This window comes from Oncorhynchus clarkii, chromosome 28 (genome assembly GCF_045791955.1).
Source record: "Oncorhynchus clarkii lewisi isolate Uvic-CL-2024 chromosome 28, UVic_Ocla_1.0, whole genome shotgun sequence".
In the NCBI taxonomy this organism is placed as follows: domain Eukaryota; kingdom Metazoa; phylum Chordata; class Actinopteri; order Salmoniformes; family Salmonidae; genus Oncorhynchus; species Oncorhynchus clarkii.
The window spans coordinates 36,143,630-36,161,860 of NC_092174.1; the positions used below are offsets into that span (position 1 = coordinate 36,143,630).

The 18,231-nt window shown below is 41.7% G+C and overlaps 1 protein-coding gene across 1 annotated transcript; it reads right to left on the bottom strand.

The window, feature by feature from the left end:
• Positions 1–4,813: 4,813 nt before the first annotated feature.
• Positions 4,814–10,542, bottom strand: LOC139386632 (mitogen-activated protein kinase kinase 2b). Its single transcript, XM_071132374.1, has 12 exons — positions 9,697–10,542; positions 9,378–9,588; positions 8,822–8,878; positions 8,621–8,710; positions 8,376–8,453; positions 7,482–7,533; positions 7,237–7,361; positions 6,915–7,134; positions 6,768–6,820; positions 6,534–6,595; positions 6,265–6,310; positions 4,814–6,057 (listed from the first exon to the last, which is right to left on the bottom strand). Exons 1-12 carry the CDS (start codon positions 9,789–9,791, stop codon positions 5,947–5,949), a joined length of 1,200 nt encoding a protein of 399 aa, XP_070988475.1. The 5' UTR covers positions 9,792–10,542; the 3' UTR covers positions 4,814–5,946.
• Between the last annotated feature and the right edge of the window lie 7,689 nt (positions 10,543–18,231).

Consider the following 18,231-nt stretch of genomic DNA (forward strand, 5'->3'; position numbering starts at 1 on the left):
AGGCTGGTGGGAGGAGCTATAGGAGGACGGGCTCATTGTAATGGCTAGAATGGAATAAATGGAACAGTATCAAACACATCAAACATATGGAAACCACATGTATGATTCTGTTCCATTTCAACCATTACAATGAGCCCGTCCTCCTATAGCTCCTCCCAGCAGCTTCCACTGACACACGCACAAGTGCGAGAATGCAAACACGCACACACACACAAACACACAACCAGAATATTATTAACGCAGCACATAGCTAAGGTAGGCTGTGAGGAATTTGTTGAATCTGACATGCCTTTGCTTCTCATGACTCTACTAAAGTGGCCTTTAAAGGAAATATGATGAAGTTGTTCCTAGACCAGAGGTGTCAAACTCATTTTGCACTGGGGGCCACATTCGGTCTTCAACAAGGTCCAGGAGGTCCACACTGAAATGTTATATTTCCTCACCGTCAAAATGAGCAAAAGATAATAATCTATCCATCATTTTTACTCCTTGACTGTTTAGCTTTCAATTCTGTGATTAGTAGTGAGCTGGACAGTCAAGGAACTGTATATATGTAGTCCCATTAGCATTTCTACAGTTTCAATTTGGTTGAAGTGATTTTAAGGTATGAGTTAATGCCCCCTCAAAGTATAAATATGTATATATTTTTTATTCAAACCACCCACGGGCTGTATGTTTGACACCCCTGTTTTAGACACTAATCTAAGGTCAGATTTGCAGTTTTCCCCTCTTGAGAAACTGGTCCTATAGCTGTGCCTGAGGGGTAATTCTACCCTAAGTGCCTCTGACGATGCCTATGAATTTCTATACTGCCCCCTGGTGGCATGAGTGTAATGAGTGTATGAGTGTAATGCTTCCAGAAGAGCACAATAAGAGTCCTGTGTTCAGTTGTGACAACACATACCATTTATTGACAATTATGACTTACAAAGACAAAGCTTAGACGGTTTTGCCGTGGGACAAACCATTCTTAGTTTTTAAACGTTATTTAGAAGAAATACACAAAATTAACCAAAGAAACAGCGAAAGGCCCTTAACCCCCCCAGGATACAGAAATGCACTTATTTCAATGGCATATCCATACCCTGCTGTATGTGTGTGTGTGTGTGTATGTATATACAGTGGAGCAAAAAAGTATTTAGTCAGCCACCAATTGTGCAAGTTCTCCCACTTAAAAATATGAGAGAGGCCTGTAACTTTCATCATAGGTACACTTCAACCTAGACAGACAAAATGAGAGAAAAAAGAATACAGAAAATCACATTTTCAATAATTTTTAATGAATTTATTTGCAAATTATGGTGGAAAATAAGTATTTGGTCAATAACAAATGTTTATCTCAATACTTTGTTATATACCCTTTCTTGGCAATGACAGAGGTCAAACGTTTTCTGTAAGTCTTCACAAGGTTTTCACACACTGCATCACTGCTCTAGAGGAGATCTGCATGGAGGAATGGGCCAAAATACCAGCAACAGTGTGTGAAAACCTTGTGAAGACTAACAGAAAACGCTTGACCTCTGTCATTGCCAACAAAGGGTATATAACAAAGTATTGAGATAAACTTTTGTTATTGACCAAATACTTATTTTCCACCATAATTTGCAAATAAATTCATTAAAAATCCTACAATGTGATTTTCTGGATTTTTTTCTCTCATTTTGTCTGTCATAGTTGAAGTGTACCTATGATGAAAATTACAGGCCTCTCTCATCTTTTTAAGTGGGAGAACTTGCACAATTGGTGGCTGACTAAATACTTTTTGGCCCCACTGTATATATATATATACATATATATATATATAGTACCAAAAGTTTGGACACCTACTCATTCAAGTTTTTTGTGTGTATTTTTACTATTTTCTACATAATAGTGAAGACATCAAAACTATGAAATAACATATATGGAAACATGTAGTAACCATAAAAGTGGTAAACAAATCCAAATGTATTTTATATTTGAGATCCTTCAAAGTAACCACCCTTTGCCTTGATGACAGCATTGCACACTCTTGTCATTCTCTCAACCAGCTTCATGAGGTCGTCACCAGAAAGCATTTCAACTAACAGGTGTGCCTTGTTAAGTTACTTTGTGGAATTTCTTTCCTTCTTAATGCATTTGAGCCAATCAGTTGTGGTGTGACAAGGTAGGGGTGGTATACAGAAGATGGTATTTTACCAAATAGGGCCAAGTCCATATTAGGGCAAGAACAACTCAAATAAGCAAAGATAAACGACAGTCTATTATTACTTTAAGACATGAAGGTCAGTCAATCCAGAACATTAAGAACTTTGAAAGTTTCTTCAAGTTCAGATGCAAAAACCATCAAGCACTATAATGAAACTGGCTCGCATGAGGACCGCCACAGGAAAGGAAGACCCAGAGTTACCTCTGCTGCAGAGGATAAGTTCATTTGTTACCTGCTTCAGATTGCAGCCCAAATAAATGTTTCACAGAGTTCAAGTAACAGACATCTCAAATTCAACTATTCAGAGGAGACTGCGTGAATCAGGCCTTCATGGTCAAATTTCTACAAAGAAACCACTGCTAAATGACACCAATAAGAAGACTTGCTTGGGCCAAGAAACACGAGCAATGGACATTAGACCGGTGGAAATCTGTCCTTTGGTCTGATAAGTCAAAATGAGAGATTTCTGGTTCCAACCGCCATGTCTTAGTGAGTCGCAGAGTAAGTGAAAGGATGATCTCTGCATGTCTAGTTCCCAACGTGAAGCAGGGAGGAGGTGTGATGGTGCTTTGCTGGTGACACTGTGATTTATTTAGAATTCAAGGCACACAGCATGGCTACCTCAGCATTCTGCAGCGATACTCCATTCCATCTGGTTTGTGCTTAGTGGAACTATCATTTGTTTTCAAGAGGACAATGACCCAATGCACATCCAGGCTGTGTATGGGCTATTTAACCAAGGAGAGTGATGGAGTGCTGCATCAGATGACCTGGCCTCCACAATCACCTGACCACAACCCAGTTGAGATGGTTTGGGATGAGTTGGACCGCAGAGTGAAGGTAATGCAGTCAATAAGTGCTCAGCATATGTGGGAACTCCTTCAAGACTGTTGGAAAAGCATTCTTCCCGAAGCTGGTTGAGAGAATGCCAAGAGCGTGCAAAGCAGTCAAGGCAAAGGGTGGCTACTTTGAAGAATCTCAAATATAAAATATTTTGATTAGTTTAACACTTTTTTCGTTACCACATAATTCCATATTGTGTTGTCTTAATTATTATACAATGTAGAAAATAGCAAAGATAAAGAAAAACCCTTGAATGACTAGATGTGTCCAACATTTCAACTGGTACTGTATATTATGATATAAAGATAGAATTTACTCTGGTTAAAGTGTGTTCATTCCCCAACACAGGTCAGCCATGAATCTCTCCTATAGACAAAGGGATGGAGGGAATCTGGCCAGGACACAGACACTAGGGCTGCATCTCAATAGTCTAAATGGCTTCCTCTTTCACAGACAATAGGGTTGCATCTCTGTAATTTAAGTGGCATCCTTTTCTAGTCTCCTTTCCTTGCCTTGAACTTCACTGATGTAAAATAATTGGACAGGTGAAAGCAAAACATGGGCAGCAGATATTCTCTATTGTGTTTTCACCGATCCTGGCTTTCAGAACGGTGCAGATGAAGGAAACTAAACTACTTTAGACTTGTGGTCTGGACCTCAGAGCAGCATTGTTGATCTTAAACGCTACCCTGGTCGAAAGACACCCGAAGTTGAATGATTAGTGCAGTATTTCAGTATCATCATGGACACAAACACTACACTCATAACCATCTGCCAAAAGAAAATAAACTAATGTATGCATATATGCTTTACATATCTGAATCCACATACACCAAGACATGTGTAGACATACTCATATGTAAAGATATATACATCTACATCAGTGGAGACGGCTCATAATAAGGGCTGGAACAGAGTAAATGTGGAATCCATGTGTTTGATACTACTCCACTCCAGCCATTACCACCAACCTCCTGTGATGTACATCAACTCCTAATCATGATTGTTATAATACCAATTGCCTGGCAAAATGACCAATGTCACACTGTAGCTGTGGGCAATGATGTTGAGGTTACTGTTCCTGCAGTGACTGACGTTGAGGTTACTGTTCCCACCGAGTGAATCGCAATTGAAAAGCTAAATAAATAAGAAACACCAAAGAATATCTTCTTGAAACAGATGAAATGTAGATGTTGTTCATACTCAGGAAACTGAAATAGGTCTTGCTCAACTTTCCGGATTTCCTGACTTGGGGGGGGGGGGGCATATTTCTGCATAACCTCTCTGCTCAAAAGGCTTCCAATGTTAAAGCAACTCAAAACAAGAAGAGAGTTTAGGGGAAGTTGCAGCAGGTAGATAGCCATGTCAAAACCCAAACATTTGGTGTCAACATGGTGACCTGTGAAGACTGTTAACTCACACAGAGCTCAGCTAGGAAGCATGTGTACATTAAGCTTCTGACCAGAGCAATCTTTCACTTTATAAATTGTCTGCACTTCCTGGAGAATGAAGCTCCTCGATGACATCCCGTTGATACTGTAGAGTACAACATCCAGACAACAAGGGGATGGGGATGCAGGCTTATGTTACAGTATGATAGCTGAATCTGACAATGAGGGGTTGGCCCAACCCAACCAGTGAAGCAATCCTGATTACAGTTGTAACTGAGGGTTTGTTTCTGACATGGTTAGTAGTGCTGAGCGATTAGTGCTTTGAGGTCGGTTCAGTTATTCATTTTGATGTTTGAAAAAATTGAATGCACGCTGAAATAAGGATGCACAATGATTTTAGAGGGTTTTTTAATAGAAATTCCAAAGCCTAAAATAGTGAACATTCAATTGCCAAAACCTTGAAAATATTTCATTGTCTGTCAGGTCCACATTGGGTAGACATCAATAGAAAGGGTAAATTCCAATAAAATAAAACATTCTAGTTGTGTATATTACTTAGTTTTTATGCAATTACTTGACTTTAAGGAATGAAAAATAATAGTAATCATCTCTGCTCTGGCAGTAGCAGTCCGCCAGGTCATCTAATGTTATCTATGTGCTCCCTATACTCTACTGGTTTTAGTCATCCTATTTAGCCTGCCTATGTTGCCTATACTGGAGAGCTGTCTGCTGAAAACATTTGACTAGTTCTTCAAAGTAGATAACTAACAGCGTCTGTCCCTCTCGTCATTGTGTTGTGTACATTCCTCTCTCATGATGCAGCCAGTGTGTACATAACGTAGCAGGCATGAAAGTGTATCTGTACAGAGATCTGTATTTAATGTTGAGATGCTCATGTCACCGTCCGAATAACAGGAATCATCCCAAAGGCGTGAAGGCAGGCGACAAGCTTAGGTCCGAAATAAGCCCAAAGAAACGCATTGGGCTTATTTTGGACATATTTTGGCGAGTGACGCCTCTCGCTTCGCCACTTCCTCCCTGATACGTCTCTGTCCGAGACAGAAAAAACAGACGCAACGGATTAAAGTCATTGTAGTTAATTAGCACGTTTCTGCGTTGAACTAGATTTAATATTTTCTTAATGAAAACTACAACTCCTTTCAGCCCAGCATCCCACATACTGTAGTTCTTGACTTGATTTCTCGTGAGAAACAGTGATTTGGGCAAAAAAAAATAAATAAAAAAAAAACAGCGTCAATTAGTTGTTTAATAACAAAAACATTTTTTTACGAAATGTTTGTTAATCGCTCAGCACTAATGGTTAGAGAAGAGTGACTGAATGGAGGCTTTAGGGCCAGTTCATACTTGGATAACCTGAAGGAGGAGAGGTGGCTGACAAGAAAAGTGTGTGTGTGTGTGTGTGAGAGAGAGATAGATATATATCTATCTATATATGCTGCATGTCTATGTGTGCCCATTAGTCTGTATGTGTTCAGGCCGCTGCATGTCTGTTTGAGTGTGTGCTTAGTCTGCAGTGCGTGTGGGAGTGCTGGGTTGGTTCAGCCCCATGGTTTTACAGAGCCAGCCAGCGAAGTCCATCTCCTCTACCTCCGAGCGCTTGATAAAAGTGTGGTTCTGAAACAAACACAAGAGACACATGGCTCAGTACAAAGATACATCTGTGATTCAGCTAATCATGTACTGTGACATATCGATCATGTCTATCTCTTTAGTTATTATAACCATTAGCTAAGCAGCCAACAGCAAGGGACTGGAATCCAATATGGCTCGCTTTTCTGTCAGTCCCTCCCAGTGCTCTTCAGTCCAAAGGCCAACACTCACCATCAGCATCTTCAGGTCCGCCCGGTCTGCTGGGTTCTTGATGAGACTGAGGAAGCACAAGAAAGTCCCAGTAATTTCATAAAAAAAAAAAATCTGAGATAGTGAGATCTTCTTGAACTGCACGGTTGGTTAAGGGCTTGTTAATAAGCATTTCACGGTAAAGTCTACACTTGTTGTATTCAGCGCATGTGGCAAATAAAGTTGGATTTGATCTAATTATTAAACCGAGGCATTGTATTCATAAATCATTCATACTGAAGGGAACTCACCATCTGGTCACAAAGTCCTGGAAATCAGATGTGAATACTCCATGAGGCAGCTTGGGGGGAGGCTGTAACAAAAATCATGATCATGATCAATAACGAGCCCATCTATACACCATGCCATGGATATAACAGTAGTTTGGTCATGTTCTATTCTAGCTTCCGTTCCATGACAATCATTTGCATTCTTCTATCTATCTATGGCCATGGGGGGGGGGGGGAATCCTCAGCAGTGTTCACCTCGTTGACGATGTAGTCCAGCAGCTCAAAGATGGCCATCGCAGGACCGTGGCCTGATTAACAGTAAAACATTATTGAGATCATCAGTACAAATATGTAAATGATCTCCATCTGCGAAAGAGGCTGTGGGTGTGTGTGTGTTCTGACCGCTGGCAGGTCTGCCCCCGGGGGGTCTGGGTCGGGGAGAGGTGCTGCTGTGCATTTCTCCCTCGGTCCCGTCCATGATGGGTCGGCCAAAGATGGCCTCCAGCTCCTTGGCGTCAGGAGGGGGGATGGGATACCGGCCGATAGACAGCTCCACCAGAGACAGCCCCATGCTCCACACATCAGACTGGACAGAGTAGTGGGTGCCCTGCAATCTCTCCGGCTGTTGGTTAGAGACACAGAGATAGATGGCTTACACACACACACACACACACACACACACACTCACTCTCTCACACAAACAAACAGAATCAGGGGTACGCACCGACATGTAGGAACGTGTTCCCACGAAGGAGTTGGCCATGGAGTCTATCAGCTGGCCGCTCACCCCGAAGTCACAGAGCTTGATCTCCCCACGAGAGTTGACCAGGATATTAGAGGGCTTTACGTCTGGGGGACAGGAGGGTACATTAGACTCGGCAGGCATATTGCTAAAAACACACAGGCACAGAAGAAATGCATCTACCTATACACTGTACGTAAATTCAAATGCATAGCATCAATGTGTACCTCTGTGCATGATCTGGTGTTTCTCTCGTAGATACGCTAACCCTCTTAGAACCTGTGAAGATGATGTGAAAATGTTGCCGTTTTTGCCCAGTTTCAAGAGCACACTTGGAATTGTCAAACACTATATCTATCCTTTGGGAAACAATAGACATGCATTACTATCTTCATATGTAGCTAGCTATGGTGTGTTGTAGGGGTGTGCCGACATGGCCATATTCGTATTCGTAGTTGCCAGTTGGATCGGATGATACTCATGATCGAAAAGTGTTTTAATTTGCTTAAATAGATGTTGGCAAAATACCTCCCTGCACATTCTAACTGCAAAAAAAAGCTGCAGTTTAGGAGCAGCGCACAGAGGGGTGTGTCTGTTTCCTCAATTTGCAGCGGGCAGCCTAGTTAGCTGTCATTCAGTCAGAATGAGGATCAGCATTTCATATTTTCTCACCTACCCTCGCTCCGCTTGTTAGATATTACGCACATTGATAAACAACGTCCTCACCATGTGATTTATCATAGTAACAGGCAGCAACAATAGAAATGATCGGACTGAAAACATGCGAGGAAAACTGATCGGGTGAAATTATGAAGCGAGTAGATGGATAAATACACTATCCAATCAGAGCAGCAAGTTTAAAGTAAAGTCCACCCTTCTCTTTACATACATGCAAACTAGCCAGTTGAATTACTTAGACCATGTAGAACCTTGCACAACTGAATGACATGAGAAAGATGCTGTCACCTGAAAATTAACACCCATCACGGATAATTACAAAACAATACTCTGATCATAATGGCATCAAAAATATTGCCCATATCCGTTACGATACTCATTTTGTCCAACTACTTGGCACACCCCTAGTTAAATAAAAACACCCCTAGTTTTATGATACTCACAGCGATGCTGACTTTCCCCAGGATCTCCTCAGGGATCCTCCTGGCCTCCTTCAGCACCTGGTCCAGAGAGCCCCCATCCTGCAGGGAGAGAGGAGAGCCACTCAATCACAACCACCTGACATAAACACTTCACAGTATGACAAGGTCTGAGTCTACCTGCATTACAACTTTACTATCTCAACCCTACTCCCCAAAATGATTGAACTTGCTCTTGAAAGACACCCTCTCTCACCCCCACCCTTTACCATGTGTTCCATGCAGATGCTGATCTCTCCATCGCTGTAGAAGGACCCGTAGAAACTAACGATGTAGGGAGAATTACACTCATGTAGCAACTGAGGGAGACCGAGAGAGGTGGGTTTAAACACAAGGAATACTCTCGTTTAAGAATTGATTTGGTTTAAACATGATATTGATAATGCTAAATTAAATAACAAAAGCAGGACCTGTAGCTCTCTGATGATCTGGTTCCTGATGGCTGGCTTGATCTCCAGATGGATCAGCTGAGGGAGGATGAATGCAATACACACACACCAAAAATCAATATGTCTGTCTCATCACTAATGGCCATAAGTACGCTGGTTTTGCTGGTTCAAAATGGCCACCTTAATAGTTTTACTACCATTACAGTAATATGTGCCTAGTCTTTTCTTGTGAACAATTGTTATTACTGGATCACATCATAGGCAATACAATCCATTTTTAAAAAATGTACAATTGATCCTTTTTACCCCCCATGGGGCAAATTAGGGTTAAAAGCCTTGCTCAAAAGGCACATCAACAGATTTGTTTTTACCTTGTGTCTAGTCTGAAATCAACCCCTAACTGCATCCCATCTGAAATGATCAGACAAGTTTGATCAATATGGTGACATATAAACCATTAGAAAGTACCCTCAGGCAAATATCCCATCAATCAGCTCACACCCACCTGATCCTTCCTGATCTAAGAAAAGGGTCTGGGGGTTGCTTTCAGACTGGCAACAGATTTCACACCACTTACCTTTCTGGCCATGACGAGGCCTGAGGGTTTGTGGCACACCTTGTTGACCACGCCTCCGTTGCCGACACCCAACTCACAAATGCGGTGGAAGTCATCGTCTTTCAGTTCGCCCACCTTGGCCTTCTGGGTAAGGAAATTCTCCAGGCGCTTCTTCTGCTGCTCATCCAGATCCAACTCCTCCAACTTCTTCTGTAGGGCTTCCAAGTTAGCACTGAGAGCAAAGGAGTAGGGAGAATTGGAGGTGAATTCTCATATGAAAGTAGAGGTTGACTTGAATTTGAGTTTAACAGTAGCCAACTGGCTAAGGAGTTACACTTACTCAGAGGCAGCTGCGATGGTTGTGGAGGTGGACAATCCTCCCTCACCAGCAGTGGGAGTGATGTTAAGGCGCACTGGTCTTTTTTTGGGGGCCATGTTTCGTTTTAGAGAATAACTTGCTAGATACCAGCGTTGAGTCTCTTGACCTCAACTTGCTGTGTCGCCAGAAGAGTGACTGAATGTTGTTGGCAGATCCAAAATGCCCCAGGGCTGCCTAGCCAATTAGCTCTCAAACTAGCCTGTGTATCTATCGAATCAACAGGGGTGACAATGAGGTGTCTGGTTAACTAGGTATTTTAGACCAGACTAGCTAACTAACGGTAGATGGCTGGATATGTTAGCTATGACTAGTTAGCTATAGTCAGTCACAAGAGGCAATAGCTAACGTTAGCAATAAACTGACTAGCAAGCTAACATTATGGAAACAAATAATTAGCTAGCTAGTAAGACACGTATGTTAAATTAATCACTTTACCTTCAAGTTGGGGTAAAGAATGAATCAACACAGCTAACTGTAGATAGCTAGTTACACAAGCAAAGGTTGGACCACAGCCATCACCACATTCCATACCAATAATGACGTTAATGCTTTAGCTAGGTATCCGTGCTAGCCATTCAAGCTAACAATCCCACTGTCCTTGCTTGTTGCTCCACTATCGTCTAGGCCTGGCAGAAACTTCAAAAGGAGCGGACCGTTGGGGCCAACAAGTTATTCGTGTCCTGAGATAGAGATAACCATAGACTGCACACAACGTCCCAGGATAAGAGTGGGGGTAGCGGCTAAGTTTGGCCCTCTTCGCGGTACTATCAGATGCTATTTGGTCCAGGAAGACAAAAAAAGTCTCGCGAGAAAATGTGTCTTTGCCGACGTTATGGCACACCTTTACACCTGGTGGTATGCAAAGATTTATATAGAAAACTGATAGGGGGCGCTGTGCTGAAGCTACCGTGCCTTCATCTTGGCACTCCCCCACCGTTGTAAAAAAATATTTTGTATTAATGTCTACATTCGTTTTTGCCACATTTATTCGATTAGACATCTTAATGCATACGTTTAAATTATTCGAGATAAACATACAAATACACACAAAAAATATAAAGCATATTTCCTTAAAGTATAATTTTGAGATTACTAATGTTACTGTCCCCACTACAACAACAAAAATACTTAAATGCATATCATTTTGTCCTTGAAACATTTAATTGAAATACTGTAGAATAACATTAATTCCTATGATTTGATGAGTTTTAGTCACATGAACAGGGACGCAGATGTAGTTGAACGGTACAGTGAAATTCTTAAGCTCTGAGCTCTAACAGTGTAGGTCAAAAAGGGAAGTGAATGAAACAACAATAATAATAATAATAATATATACATATTTACAACTGTAACAATTATAAATGTCCATTGGAGGGTGAGTGCAGGGTAAATGTTCGTTGAGAGAGCAGTGAGGACCCTTCAGGGACAAGCCACATTTCTATGGTTAAACTAATTTATTCAGCCTCCTGAGGTTGAAGAGTTGCTGTTCTGCCTTCTTCACCACAATGTCCGTGTGTTTTGACCATTTCAGCTCCTCTGAATACCAAGGAACTTGATATTTTTTACCATCTCCACGGCGGCCCCGTTGACGAGGATGGGGCCCAGCCTGGTGCCCCCTGAAGTCCACAATCGGCTCCTTTGTTTTGCTGACTTTGAGGGAGAGGTTGTTTACCTGGCACCATGCCATCAGAGTGCCTACCTCCTCTCTGTAGGCCATCTTGTTGTTGTTGGTACTTGATAATGGAGTTGGAACTGTGTGAGGCAACGCAGTCGTGGGTATACAGGGAGTACAGGAGGGGACTGAAGAAGTATCCTTGTGGGGCCCCGTGTTGAGAATCAGTGTTGGGGAGGTAATGTTAACAACTTTCACCAACTGGGGATGGCCCGTCAGGAAGTCCAGGACCCAGTTGCATATGGAGGAGTTCAGTTCCAGGGCTGTGAGCTTAGAGGGCACTATGGTATCAAAGGCTAAGCTGTAGTCAATTAACAGTATCCTCACATATGCATTCCTTTTGTCCAGGTTGGTAAGGGGAATGTGCAGTGCAATTGCGTCGTCTGTGGATCTGTCGAGGGGTAGGCGAAATGGAGAGGGTTGAGTGTCCCGAGGAGGGGATGTTATCGATCTTTGACTAGCCTCTTGAAGCACTTTATGATGAGTGCTAAGGGTCAGTAGTCATTCAGCTCAGTTACTTTCCCCTTCTTGGGCACAGGGATGATAGTGGACATCTTGAAGCAGATGGAAATAATGGCCTGAGGTAGAGAGAGATTGCACATTTCTGAAAACACAACAGATAGCTGGTTTGCACATGCTCTGAGGGCGTGGTTAGGGATGCTGTTGGGGCCTGCAGCCTTGCGAGAGTTAACATGCTTGCATGACTTGCACACATCCTCCGTGGAGAATGTTAGTCCTTAGCCCTTGTTGTCCTCGGGGGCTCTCCTCGTCAGAGTCATTATGCTCAAACCGTGGGAGACGTTGGTGTCCATGACATGACTGGCTTTCTTTTTGTAATCAGTGGTTGTTAGAAGCACCTGCCACTTAAGCCTTGTGTCTGACCTGCTGAATTGCTCCTCCACTTTGTCCTGCCATCTTGATCGATCTTTGTAGGCCATATTTGTACTGTTTAACCAGGACTGCTCCTACTGGGGAGTGCCAATATGTCCGACCAGTGACTTCAAAGCCTCTCAATCACCAATACATAGCATCAGTCATCCAGGGTTTAAATACATCTTTGGTGGCATCATAGTCCTAAGGATGTAAACGTTTGCTATATAAACTGCTTTTAAAGGCAATTATTAGGATGGAGTTTCACCAGGGAACTCTCCCATGAAATCTAAATGAGATCTTTTCCATCAAGACCAAGGGCTGGTGGAAAAGTTGGGGGAGGCAGAAGAGTAATTTAGTCAGTCACACAAGCAGGCTTTTATTTACCTCTCGTGGCAGTGTACAGTTTAGGTAACAGTAGAAAATGGACCTTAGTTTAAAAAGATACAAATGTGCATATTAATGAAGGCTAAAGCAAACAAATGATTAGAATACTTATCATATTGAATGAAAACATGCCAATTTTTTCTGCAGTTATGTATCACACATAAATAGCATAAAATTGCAGAGACAAGCTAGTAGGAGGTGCTACCAGAGTAGGGTCACCCTACTGATAGGCTGACAACTAACTGATTTACTTGGGCATTCTTTGCAGAACCGCAAATCAACAGACTGCATCCAACCTGTTTTGTCCTGTGCCATTTGTTCAAGGTGTTGCCATGACAGTCATACTTAATTTCTTGCCTGGACAAGTATAACCTTTTTACCCGTTTCACTCTCCTGGCTTACTGTGTGGAATTAGAGTGCATTCTGATAAGAATCCCAACAGCCCCATATAATAGACTACATTATAAGTATATGAATGTTTCGGCCCCACGGTTTGACCACTGTAGGATTTGATTCTTATAAAATGTACAGTGCCCTTCGGAAAGTATTCAGAACAGTTGACTTTTTCCACATTTTGTTTTACGTTACAGCCTTATTCTAAAATGGATTAAATAAAAAGAAGGAAGCCTGTCACAATCCCTACTGTGAAGCATGGTGGTGGTAGCATCATGCTGTGGGGAGGTTTTTCAGCAGCAGGGACGGGGAGACTAGTCTGGATCCAGGCAAAATGAACGTAGCAAAGTACAGAGAGGACCTTGATGAAAACCTGCTCCAGAGCACTCAGGACCTCAGACTGGGTTGAAGGTTCACCTTCCAACAGGACAACGACCCTAAGTACACAGCCAAGACAATGCTAAACAATGTTACATTTCGTGTCTCATAGCAAAGGGTCTCATTACTTATGTAAATAAGGTATCTGTTTTTTAATTTGTAATACATTAGCAAACATTTCTAAAACCCTGTTTTTGCTTTGTCATTATGGGGTATTGTGTGTAGATTGTTGAGGATTTTTATTTATTTAATACATTTTAGAATAAGGCTGTAACGTAACAAAATGTGGAAAAAGTTAAGGGGTCTGAATAATTTCCGAAGGCACTGTACACAGACAGACACACAGACAATCATCAAAACCCACAACTCTGGGTTGTATTCATTAGGCACCAAGCAGAAGAAAACTGATTCAAAGAGGGAGTTCCAAAACATTTTCCGTTGGTTGTTCTAATGAATACAACCCTGAAAACACTGTGTTTAAATTAAATGATTCCACACACAAACACTACGGTTGTCCATTACATTTTTTAGCTTTAATTGCAGGTCCTTCAGGAAGTCACTGGCCTCCACATTCAGCTGGGGACAGGAAGTGTCCTTAATACATCCATTTACATAGCAGGAATTTGTGTATTTGGTGAAGACTACGTAAAATAACAAATAACTAAAGAGATGCAGTTTACAGGCTGCAAATATTGTGCAACGCCATATGTTAGGGGAACCTAACCTGAAGTTAGTTTCTCCTGACCAGGAAAAAAGTTTGTGACCTTATAGCCTTTAGCTATTATTATTATTATATTACTTCTTGCCACAAGATTCACCACCACAAAGCTTTCAGGATCAGAGAAGACTGTTTGGGGTATATTAACTTCCTGTGTTTGATACTCGGACTTCTTTACCCCTCTCCTGTGTAGCCTATTTAATAACACAATAATTGTTGGCACAAATACTATTCACACAACATTTATTGGCAGACAATGTACTCTTATGTAGCCCATAGTTTATAAGTGGAACATTCAGAGGTTGGGTAGGAATATGATGAATGTAAATGGGATGTATGCCAGTACCCTGGCTTTGTGCCACATACAACACTTCTCTCACCCAATACTAGTGATGAAATGCAATTGAATGTCAGGCCCAAGCCCCTCAGACAGTTAAGCACACAGTACGTGGGCCTGCTGACTGAGGTAGACTGGATTAGTGCAACGATTGTCTGAACAGCCATTGTACTGAAAAACACTGGCTTCCTCCCAAACCTGCAGGACACACAGATAATAAACACAAGCATAGAAATAGAATCAGAAGACGTTCATCGACTTGAATAGGGATTCCCATTCTAGTGAATATATATGAACAAAACAACATTTCTGTGTTTAGGCTTTGGGAATCTACTCTAACTTTTAGTGGTGGGCATCAATATTGATAATTTGATATCGATAGGAGCAGGGCATATCGTGATATCAGATTATCCTTCCTATTAACCTACATATAAAAAAGCCTAGATGACTGTTCCTGCTTGCAATAAACCTCTCACAGACCTCACAGCAACCCGTCTTTGCAGAGAGACTATCCACACAGAGTTAAGAGAAGGCATAATCTGATCCAAACGTGAATGGATTTACCTGTCAGAGACCTGACTACTAATGAACGATCCGACCAGAACTCCTAGGAAGAAGATCAAGGTGGAGAATGGAACCTTTCATGCATTATCACACACCCACTCCCGCTGTGGTGAAGGGACAATTTGGATCAATTAAACATGGGATTAGGCTATAAACCACTAGCTGTGCCTTTAGAACCCAGACCTCTATGCCTGGATAACAAACAAGTTACAGGATATTTACCTCTAGTTTACGTGTATTTCTCATTGCTGAGGTACCATCCGTCGAGACATCCCTCCGACTCCTTCCCAAATCCAAATGTGGTCGCCATAATGCTGTTGATCCTCTTGTATCGGGAACACGTCGGGACCCACCAGTCTCCTCTCTTCCTTAAAAGATATTCCCATGTTCGGGTCTCCATTCTCACTCGAGTTGGGGAGTGATAGTTTGCAGCAGTGTTCTGGTATATCGCCGAGAATGACAATGGACATTCCCAGATAGCCATTTGGAATATTGCTCACGCTCAGGAAGACAAATACTGTTTTTTGGAATGGACCGAACTCTCACAGGAATGATATGACCTTGTCTTTCATTAGAACGATGGCGCATGAGGGGAGGACTGCCGTATTATCGGCTCTTAACCAAACATGCTATTTTGCCATTTTTTTCACGTTGTTCGTAACTTGTTTTGTACATAATGTTGCTGTTACCGTCTCTTATGACCAAAAAGAGCTTCTGGACATCAGAACTGCGATTGCTCATCTCAAACTGGTCGAAGTTCTTCAATTAGTCGGACGGGAGGGATATACTACTACTACTGCTCGGCCTCCGACCGCAAGGCACTACAGAGGGTAGTGCGAACGGCCCAGTACATTACTGGGGCCAAGCTTCCTGCCATCCAGGACCTCTATACCAGGCGGTGTCAGAGGAAGGCCCTAAAAATGGTCAAAGACTCCAGCCACCCTAGTCATAGACTGTTCTCTCTGCTACCGCACGGCAAGCGGTACCGGAGCGCCAAGTCTAGGTCCAAGAGGCCTTTCAACAGCTTCTACCCCCAAGCTATAAGACTCCTGAACATCTAGTCATATAGTATATAGTCTCGCTATTGTTATTTTACTGCTGCGCTTTAATTACTTGTTTCTCTTATTCTTATCCATATTTTTTTCCCCAACTGCATTGTTGGTTATGGGCTTGTAAGTATGCATTTCACTGTAAGGTAATCGGCGCATGTGACTAATAACATTTGATATGATGAAACTTTTGAACGGTAGTGTATGTGTCTAAAACAACATCACCACCTTATTTTAAGAATGTGAAATGTCAGAATAATAGTAGAGAGAATTATTTATTTCAGCTTTTATTTCTTTCGTCACATTCCCAGTGGGTCAGAAGTTGACATACACTCAATTAGTATTTGGTAGCATTGCCTTTAAATTGTTTAACTTGGGTCAAACATTTCAGGTAGCCTTCCATAAGCTTCCCACAATAAATTGGGTGAATTTGGTCCATTCTTCCTGAAAGAGCTAGTGTAATTGAGTCAGGTTTGTAGGCCTCCTTGCTCACACACGCTTTTTCAGTTCTTCCCACAAATGTTCTATATGATTAAGGTCAGGACTTTGTGATGGCCACTCCAATACCTTGACTTTGTTGTCCTTAAGCCATTTTGACACAACTTTAGAAGTATGCTTGGGGTCATTGTCCATTTGGAAGACCCATTTGTGACCAAGCTTTAACTTCCTGACTGATGTCTTCAGATGTTGCTTTAATATATCCACATAATTTCCCTGCCACATGATGCCATCTATTTTGTGAAGTGCACCAGTCCCTCCTGCAGCAAAGCACCCCTACAACATGTTGCCACCCTCGTAATTTACAGTTGGGATGGTATTCTTCAGCTGGCAAGCCTCCCCCTTTTTCCTCCAAACATAACGATGGTCATTATGGCCAAGCAGTTTTATTTTTGTTTCATCAGACCAGAGGACATTTCTCCAAAAAGTACCATCTTTGTCCCCATGTGCAGTTGCAAACCGTAGTCTGACTTTTTTATGGCGGTTTTGGAGCAGTGGCTTCTTCCATGCTGAGCGGCCTTTCAGGTTATGTTGATATAGGACTCGTTTTACTGTGGATATAGACACTTTTGTACCCGTTTCCTCCAGCATCTTCACAATGTCCTTCTAAAGCCATAATTTTCTGGAATTTTCCAAGCTGTTTAAAGGCACAGTCAACTTAGTGTATGTAGACTTCTGAGAGAAATAATCATCTGTAAACAATTGTTGGAAAAATTACTTGTGTCATGTACAAAGTCGATGTCCTAACAGACTTGCCAAAACTATAGTTTGTTAACAAGAAATGTGTGGAGTGGTTGAAACACTTAGGTTGGAGTCATTGAAGAGTTTCTGTAAACATCCGACCAACTCTAAATCAGTGCAACCTGTTGAAGATAAAATGGTACGCTTTAGCCCCATGCTATCTGATAGGACAAGCTACAATTTAGCGTTCTGTCACATGCAAGTAAATCAAAGATGTTAAATTGGCTGAAATGCATTTTGAGCTGGAGAACCCATTTAACTGATTTTGGTTGCTTATGTTCACCAGTATGGCTCCCATAACTTATACATGCCTCATGAGCTTAGTTGAACCGTCTCATCAGAGCCCAAAATATAAGCTTGTTTTACTCCTTGGTTTGTAAACAATGTAATTGTAAACACTGTATAGCCTCAAAACATGGTGAGAACTATAATTTTGTTGAGTCATGGCATCTATAGCTTTGTCTAGGAATTTGAGTGGGTACATTTCTCCATCCTTCAGCTGGTTACCAAAACAGCTTTGTTGCAGGGTGGGCGCTTCTACTGCAGGTTGCCCCTTTAAATCTAAAATAGAAAGTGGTATTTCTACATTTCTTAGTATATTAACACAATATAGTTAAGGTTGAACTCCTATTTTAAAGGGATAGGACGTTTTGGCTGTGCATTTGGCCAATGACAAGTGTTCCACATTTAACCCACCCACTCGTGAAAATCTAAATATCAAGTCGTTTTTTTGTTTATTTGCAAACAAAGGGTAAAAAAATAAGCAATTTAAATTTTTATTCAGAAAACAATTGGCCAAAATGTACAAGGACCTCTACGCTTGATGGTTCCGGGTGGAGTGGATTGATCCGTTTCCCATTGGTCAGATTTTTTTCTCCATGTATTTTGG

What these genes read in the sequence shown, in the direction of transcription:
- LOC139386632 (XM_071132374.1), bottom strand. Translation starts at nt 9,791, where the DNA reads ATGGCCCCCAAAAAAAGACCAGTGCGCCTTAACATCACTCCCACTGCT. An exon ending in ACACCAGATCATGCACAGAG is followed by an intron (nt 7,362 to 7,481) that starts GTACACATTGAT and finishes CCTGTCCCCCAG; the next exon opens with ACGTAAAGCCCTCTAATATC. An exon ending in GAACACGTTCCTACATGTCG is followed by an intron (nt 7,135 to 7,236) that starts GTGCGTACCCCT and finishes TCTAACCAACAG; the next exon opens with CCGGAGAGATTGCAGGGCAC.